Source organism: Mercurialis annua, linkage group LG7, assembly GCF_937616625.2.
Source record: "Mercurialis annua linkage group LG7, ddMerAnnu1.2, whole genome shotgun sequence".
In the NCBI taxonomy this organism is placed as follows: domain Eukaryota; kingdom Viridiplantae; phylum Streptophyta; class Magnoliopsida; order Malpighiales; family Euphorbiaceae; genus Mercurialis; species Mercurialis annua.
Genome location: NC_065576.1, coordinates 39,661,175 through 39,669,458, shown reverse-complemented (window position 1 = coordinate 39,669,458; position 8,284 = coordinate 39,661,175). Strand labels below are relative to the sequence as shown.

Sequence of the window (8,284 nt, the reverse complement as noted above, 5' to 3'; positions counted from 1 at the left end):
CCAGAACCCGCTTACCAGCAAGTAAGCTTTGTCAAACGAAGGACGCCCTACGACTTGAAAGAACGGACTGGAAATCTTGAGCGGGGAAATACTTCGCTTTAAACACCCTATTACAAAGATAATTTGGGAATTGATACAACCGCCAAGATTGTTTGGCTAACATTGCCAAATTAAAAGCTCTCATATTGCGGAATCCAAGACCTCCGAACTTCTTCGCCTTACAAATCATATCCCAACTCACCCACGGGATTTTGCGCTTATTGTCGTCCCCGGACCAGTAAAAGCGAGAGATAGTCCCTTGCATTTCGTTACAAAAAGTGACAGGAAGCTCGAAGCAGCTCATGATGTACGTGGGAATTGATTGAGCCACTGATTTAATAAGGACCTCTCGATCTGCCTTCGATAGAAACTTCTCCTTCCACCCCATCATCCTTTTATGCAGTCTATCTCTAATAAAGGCGAAGATAGGTTTCCTAGCTCTTCCGACTAATGTGGGCATGCCCAAGTATTTCTTAAAACCATCAACAATACGGACACCAAGGACCCGTTGGATAGAATGGCGGGTATTGTGGGGGACTCCTGAACTGAACATAATTTCTGACTTATCAAAATTCACACACTGACCTGAAGCTATCTCAAATTTTCTGATCGTGTCTCGCATACATTGAGCTTCTAAAACTGTTGCTTTGGCGAATAAAATACTGTCATCCGCGAAGAACAGGTGGTCAACCTTCGGCCCTCCCCTGCTCGCCCTGCTGCCCGACAAACAGATAAGAAATAAATATGGCGAGAGAGGATCACCTTGACGCAAGCCTCGTTGGGGATGAATTAGACCGCACGGAACCCCATTGATAAGGAATGAGAAGGAAACAGTAGTAATGCAAGCCATAACAATTTTAATAAAACACTCCGGGAATCCCATCCTTTGCATCGCCTTCTCAATAAAACTCCACTCCACGCGATCATACGCTTTGCTCATATCCAATTTCAGTGCCACCGACCCCCTCTTGCTTCTGGATCTTTTAGTCATCGAGTGAAACATCTCAAATGCAACTAGAGCGTTGTCGGTGATGAGACGACCCGGAACAAACGCACTTTGTGACTCATGAATAATGGACGGGAGAACCACCTTCAATCTATTAGCAATAACCTTCGAAATCAACTTGTACACCACGTTACACAAGCTGATCGGACGCAAATCTTTCATAGCTTCTGGCGCGGGAACCTTGTGGATTAAGGTCACAAACGTATGGTTCATTTTATCCGGCATTATACCTGTCTCAAAGAATTTCAGAACCACGACATTCCAATACGAGCTATAGAAGATAGCTGGAGTCCCATCCGGGCCAGGCGCCTTAGTTGGACCCATCTGACTCAACGCATGGCGGATTTCAGCCTCAGAATACGGCAGCTTCAGCGCCTCAGCCTGCTCTCCTGAGATTGCCGAATCCATGCAAGAGATAACCTCATCCTGGTTATACGGGGTAGAAGAGGTGAAGAGATCCTGGAAATAGTTAAGAACCACCCTTTGGACTGCGTCTCCCTGCTGCATGATCCCCATATCATCCCGAAGTCTGTCAATCGTATTGTTTTTCTTGCGACTAGAAGCTTTTTGGTGAAAAAACTTAGTGTTACGATCCCCCGCTTTCAACCAATCCGCTCGCGCCCGTTGTTTCCACATCACTTCCTCTTGATTCAACAAAATATCAAGTTCAGACTGTAGCCGAAATTCATCTCTGTAATCCTCTACCTGAGCATCTGGCAATTGTAAGGCTTTTAATTCCTCACTTATTTCCTTCACTTGCTTTCGGATACTACCCAGATTAGTATGAGCCCAGCCCTTCAAATTCTCCCCACAACTGGCTAATCTACGCATCAGATTGTCAACATTACTCACCCTATCTGCCCACGCATCGCCTACCGCCTCTCTGAACCCCACAAGGTCCATCCAAACCTGTTCAAACCGATACGGTTTAGCAGCTTTCTTCCTCGCGGTCCTCTCTTGAACAGCGCTGCCCATATTCCTCCACACAATAGGGCAATGATCTGACCTGAAACGAACAAGGTGAGCCACTTTCCATGCTTTAAAAACGTTGAGCCATAAAGAGTTAGCAAGGAACCTATCCAACCTCACTTGGATATTCTGATCTCCACGACGACGGTTTGACCACGTATAAGTTGATCCCGTATAACCAAGATCTTTCAAATTGCACCAATCTAGAGCCTCGCGGAAAATATCCATCTCCCCTTGCTCGCTAACTCTACCTCCAAGATTCTCCTCCTGAGCCAAATGTAAGTTGAAATCACCAAACACTACCATTGGGATGGTAGAATTACTACACAGATTTTTAATTAAATTAGCAGTCAAGATTTTGTTTAGAGCCTCCGGCCAGCCATAAATACCAATCCCTTTCCATTTCACCTTACTCGATCTGTCGTCAACTACAAAATCAATATGGTCTTGAGAAGAGTCAATCACTTGAACATGCAATTTTCTAAGCCAAAACAACGCAAGACCACCACGCCTATTATCAGAATTAACAATAAAGCTATCAAATAAAGGAAAGCTACTACGAATTAAATCAAACTCACTACTAACTAACTTTGTCTCCATCAAAAAGAAAATACTAGGAAAATTATTCTTAATAAAGAATTTAAGGGCCCTAACCGTCCAGGGATTTCCCGCTCCCTGGAGGTTCCAACTTAGAATATTCATGGCTTCCGGCGAGACTGATTGTCAGTCTCCGCCGATATCTCAACAGACTCAAGCTGACCCACTAATTCATCTCTTGATTTCTTTGAGAAAAAATCTAATGGATCCGTTGAGGATTGAACCGTTTCGTACCCTCTCTTCATCTTCCCAGTCCTTTCCACACTGTTTGAAGTACTGGCAGCCCCCGTCTTCTGTACCTTGGATCTTGTCCATGTACCTTTTTTGGTATTCTTCCCCACGAACTGACTTGTATTAATTAACGCTTCTGGTACTCCACCAAATTGTTTCGGTTGAAGTGAGGACACTTGAGCTACATTAATCTCCACAAAATCCTCTCCCAGTTGATTCCCCTCTGCAACCTGCTCTTCTTGGAAATTCAGGTGCCTTTAAGTCATATTGTTCAGTCCCCCGTTAACATGAATCGGAGATGCTGAATTCTGACTGTACGATTCTTGGCTTTTCTGGCTCGTGCTTCCTCGCCCTCCCATTAGTAATCGTTTCCTAGGTGTAGCTCTCAAATTAGGCCCATACGACCATTCTGAAACTTCAGTATTCTCGGGTTTAACTTCGCAGTCCACCATCATATGATCGAGCATCCCACACCAATAGCAGTAGTTCTGAATACGCTCATATTTGAAGTATACCCAGCTTAGCTCACCCAGTGAATTGGCAATCTTTGTCCCTCTGACTAAGGGTTTTGAAATATCAAGAATCACCTTAACCCTACCATACCGTCCCCACCTACTCCCTTCCTCAGCTTTCCAGTCAATCACCTGACCAAATTTGGCCCCAATCTTAGAAATAGCTCCCTTACCTCTACAATTTAGCGGGAGGTCGTATATGCGAACCCAAACTGGGCAAGACACCAACATCATATTGTTAGGTTGCATATTTCCGTTTAGAGGTTCAAAAAGTATTAATTGCTTATCAAAGTGCCAGGGCGCTTCATCCACGATTCTATTCCTGTCAAGTTTGGAATAAAACTCACATACAAAAAGGTTATCGCCAATGTCCCTCATCTCAAAACCTCTTGCTAATCTCCATGCACTAGCCAAAGCATTCTTCATGTGGCTCAAGTTGTAGGGTTTTTTCGTCAACAACTTTCCAATCAAGCTCAGGTCTGCTGTATCATTAATTTCATCATCAACCACATCCTCCAGCGACACAACTGACTGCTCACCATCTGTTAATCTCAGCTGTGCATACATCGCGTTTAAATCATCATCTGCCTCTCCCATGTTTCAACAAAGCAATAACCGGACAAATAATAGCCGAATAACTGCAATCAAACCCACGCAGGAAAACTCCAGGCAATCTCAGACGAGAAGAGGGGAAGAAAAAACGGATAAAACCGGACGAATCTTCACAAGGAAGAGTAAACCCTAACCTTAGGAACCCTAGCGTAGAGAGAGAGGACTCGACATGCGCGAGATTGGTGTTGGATTTATTCGGTAAATAAGTCTTGGTAATTTCACAGTTAGAATTAATAAATAACAACGCAAAAAAACATTGTTTATATAAAAATATTACCTCGTTATCAATATTTTTTAATTGACAGTTTTTGTTTGTTCAGATCAAATATATCGGAAAGAGCACGTTTGATCTTCCACAAATAAATAAATTAGACAATTTATATTTATTAATTTCACTTTAATATATATATAATTTCCTTTTAGATATAGTATTCCATTAGAACTTTAACTTCTAAACATGGTTGTATGTATAATGCATTTTTCCGGAATATATCAATAATTAGACTCCTATATAATTTAGCAATGTAATTTTAGTAATTTATTGTGTTTTATTAAAATTATGCTTAATATTTTTACATTAATTCTAATGACAGAAAATAACTTGCATTAGTTCCTATTAACCCAACAACTTCGGTTTGAATGGAAGTGTTAATAAATTCCCATCAGCAATCCATCTTTCTTTATTTCATTTTTTTTATATTATTAACTTAACTATTTTTATCAAAAAAAAAAAAAAAACTTAACTATAATTTACCACGCTAGCTACAATTTAGTACGACAGATTTAAATTACATAAATGAAAAAACTTACATTATCTCTTTGTATACGTTTTTTTATCCAATAATATTTTTTAGCTGTTAAACTCTTTAGATCCTTGTTGTAGTTAAATTCTTTTAATTTTTATTTTAATTTAACTATTAATGAAGACTATTATCGTAATTTTGCCTGGCGTTTCACCACATATAAGATAGTTATAGATAGATAGACTAGCGTTTCACCACGTACTACGCAGGTGAGCGACAATTATATGACCCGTTGTATGTATTATTTTTTAATTCAATTATTAAATAAAATATGTTAGTTATTATTAATTATAATAAAATGTTTTTGTATTTAAATTAAAACCATTATATATTAAAAAATAATTAAAACAATTAAATTTTTGATTTTTAATAAACTATTACGATTTATTTATTATTTAAATTGAAACTGTAGCACCTAAGTGATATTTATATGACCCATTATATATATATTTAATATTATTGAATCTAATGTTTTTGTTTTTAATTAAATTTGCTTATTAAAACTGAATTTACTTTAAATATAATTTAATATTAGATTTATGTTTTTAAAAAATTATAATATAAGTATCAGTCTAGATTTATCTGAATATTTTTTTCCAAATTATTATGTTTGTATATTTTTATTATGGAATTTAATTTAATCAATTTTTAGGTAAAGTTTTGAAATTGATAGCTATTAATTTAAGATTGTCATACTCCAATTATGTAAGCCAACGAACTATCAAATCCATCTGGCTGTTGTAATAAAATATTTACTCTTGTTATGTGTGCTTTTTCTTTACATATAATTGCAAAAATTTAAGAAATTTGGTATTTCTATTCAACTTAAATTCTTTGTAAATTATTACGATAAGTTTTTTTCCAACTATTATATATCACTGGGGTTATTTGTTAGTATTTACAAGCTCAAATAAACACTAAAATTAATTAGATTAGACATAGTCTCTTGTTTAAACTAAACTCTTATTTAAATTAAATTAAATTTAATTCAATGTATCTAATGTAATTAGACTTCTTTTTTCCGTAAAGTTACCTTCTTAATTAATTACTCTTTATATTATATTATTTAGAGGTATTGGCGAAACAAATTCTAACGTTTCACTTTTTTGCGATTTAAGCCCAACGTTTAAAACTTTACGAAATAAATCTCAACCTTTCCAATTTTTGCATTTTGTAGCGCAAACCCATTATTTGCTTATGTGACAGCCATATTATCGGCATATTAAATTCCATCGTTTTAAAATTTTGCAAATAAAATCCCAACCATTCGGATTTTTGCAAATTGTAGCCTAAAAAATATGATAAAATGGCTGAAATTAGAACTTGGGCTACAATTTGCAAAAATTGAAAAGGTTAGAATTTATTTCGTAAAGTTTTAAACGTTAGGCTTAAATTGCTAAAAAAATGAAATGTTGGGATTTGTTTCGCCAATACTCCTATTATTTAAACTAACCTCTTATTAACTATATTTTTTGATTGCTGAGTGAGTATTTAAAATTAAGGGTTAAATGCAAATTCATAAACTTTTAAACTTGACAATGTCGGTAACCAACTTTCATTTTTTGGCAAATTGGTACACCGACCAATCATGCAACGACACATGGCGGTATATTACAATGTCCACGTTAGTGTTTTTAAGTTTGGTGTATCAATTTGCCAAATGTGTAAAATTTGTTATTAATATTGCCAAGTTTTAAAGTTTATGATGTAATTGCAAATTAAGTCAAAATTGGTGTATGGATTTATATTTAATCCTAAATTTAATGATATTATTTTATTGTTATGCCAGTTATCTTGATAAATTAGGAAACAACAATTTTGTGATAAGTAAATTTAATTTACAATATTATGAAATAAAAAATACTAATTAAATGTAAATTAATTAATTAATTTGTAAGTGCATGCAGTAACACCCTTTTTGGATTCATTAGATGGACAAGATTTAGCTAAACAAACTATAATGTTTTTTTTTCGTCCATAGTTTGCTGATCTAAGCAAATAGCACCACTTTCAAAGGATCGGCATATGAAAGAATGAGCTTTCGAAAATTATAAGAATTACATTCCTATTTAAATTTAAACTTCTTATCTCTTGGTTAATCTATATTTTTATTTAAACTAATTTTATATTAGCTTTATCTTTTTAATTATAAATTATACTTTTAATTAAGTCTATTACCGTAATTTTAATAGTTACTAGTTTTTCGCCATGTGCTACGCACGTGAGCGATATTCATATGGCCCGTTATATACTTAATGATAACAAAAAAAATGAATGAAATAGTTAGATGTTAATAAATTGTTATTGTCAAAAAATTAATTAGTGGTATAAATATTTATTAGCACTTTAACAATAATTACGTATAAATATTGTGCACATAAATTATAATTTAACCCGTTAATATTACTTATCTATATTTTATTTGCTATAAATTTAAAAATATATAAATTGAAAAATAAGGCAAGATTTTATGATTTGATTGTAAAAAGCTAAATTGAAAAAATTTATAATTAAAATAATTAATTAACTTTGATAAATAAAGCAAACCAGGGGCTGATGAGTTTACAGTGTCACATGAGATAGATGGTATTTGTACAAAAGGTATGTCAGCTGCCTGTGTTTTGATCTTGTAGCTAATTAAATATTAGCTTTGTAGCCAGACTGACGCGGTTGCGGAGACAGATTTTGAGTTCATGGAGAAAATAGAGCGCAAAGTGGCGTAGTGGCATTTTTGTGATTTCGGCAGTTTTTGAGGCTTTTTAGTTTATTTCGTTTTATACTCAGTTTAGGGTTTTTATTTTGTCTTAGTATTTAAACAACCTTATGAGTTGTTGAACGGCAGTTTTTGATGTTTTGAGAATTAATTTGTTATTTCCCAAATTTCGGTATTCTTTAAATCAACGATTATTTGATGCCTATTGCCTAGTATTCTTTTATCTGAATCAATAGGTTTTAGAAGTTAATTGCTGGCATAATTTGATTATCAACAGCTTTTAAAGTATCTTGTTTTTTTATTGTGACTTCTGCTACATCAGTTGGTATCAAAGCTCAGTTTGTTTCTGGATTGAATCATGCCGGCAAGGAGAAATCAACGTGTGGAGGAGGTTTATGAACGTGACCATATTCGTCAGGTCGAGCAGGGACTAGATGAAATTGACCAACGAATGGAAGAACAGATGGATCGAATGATGGAACAGATGACGGAACAGATGGGTGCGTTGTTGGCTAACCAAAACAGGGCTAACCAACCACCTAACGGAGGCCAACACTTGCCACGAGCAGAATTTTCTGTGTTTGGCAATGAGGAAGATGAAGAGTATTATGAGGAGGCTCCACAACGACGACAGAGAGGGTGCGTTGATGATGATCGACGACGTTGGGAGAGTGGGATGCGGACTGAAATTCCCGAATATGGGGGGCTCAAATCTGAAGAATTCCTTGATTGGCTAGTCATGGTAGAGGAGATTTTAAAATTCAAGGATGTACCGGCTGGCAGACGTGTACCCTTAGTGGCA

At 35.7% G+C, this 8,284-nt stretch overlaps 1 protein-coding gene across 1 annotated transcript; it reads right to left on the bottom strand.

The window, feature by feature from the left end:
* Positions 1–2,712: 2,712 nt before the first annotated feature.
* LOC126657171 (uncharacterized) lies at positions 2,713–3,951 on the bottom strand. Its single transcript, XM_050351819.1, has 2 exons — positions 3,161–3,951; positions 2,713–3,097 (listed from the first exon to the last, which is right to left on the bottom strand). Exons 1-2 carry the CDS (start codon positions 3,949–3,951, stop codon positions 2,713–2,715), a joined length of 1,176 nt encoding a protein of 391 aa, XP_050207776.1.
* Between the last annotated feature and the right edge of the window lie 4,333 nt (positions 3,952–8,284).

Coding starts and splice junctions, on each gene's coding strand:
- LOC126657171 (XM_050351819.1), bottom strand. CDS start 3,951: ATGGGAGAGGCAGATGATGATTTAAACGCGATGTATGCACAGCTGAGA. Junction 3,098..3,160: donor AGCCAGAAAAGCCAAGAATC/GTACAGTCAGAA, acceptor TATGACTTAAAG/GCACCTGAATTTCCAAGAAG.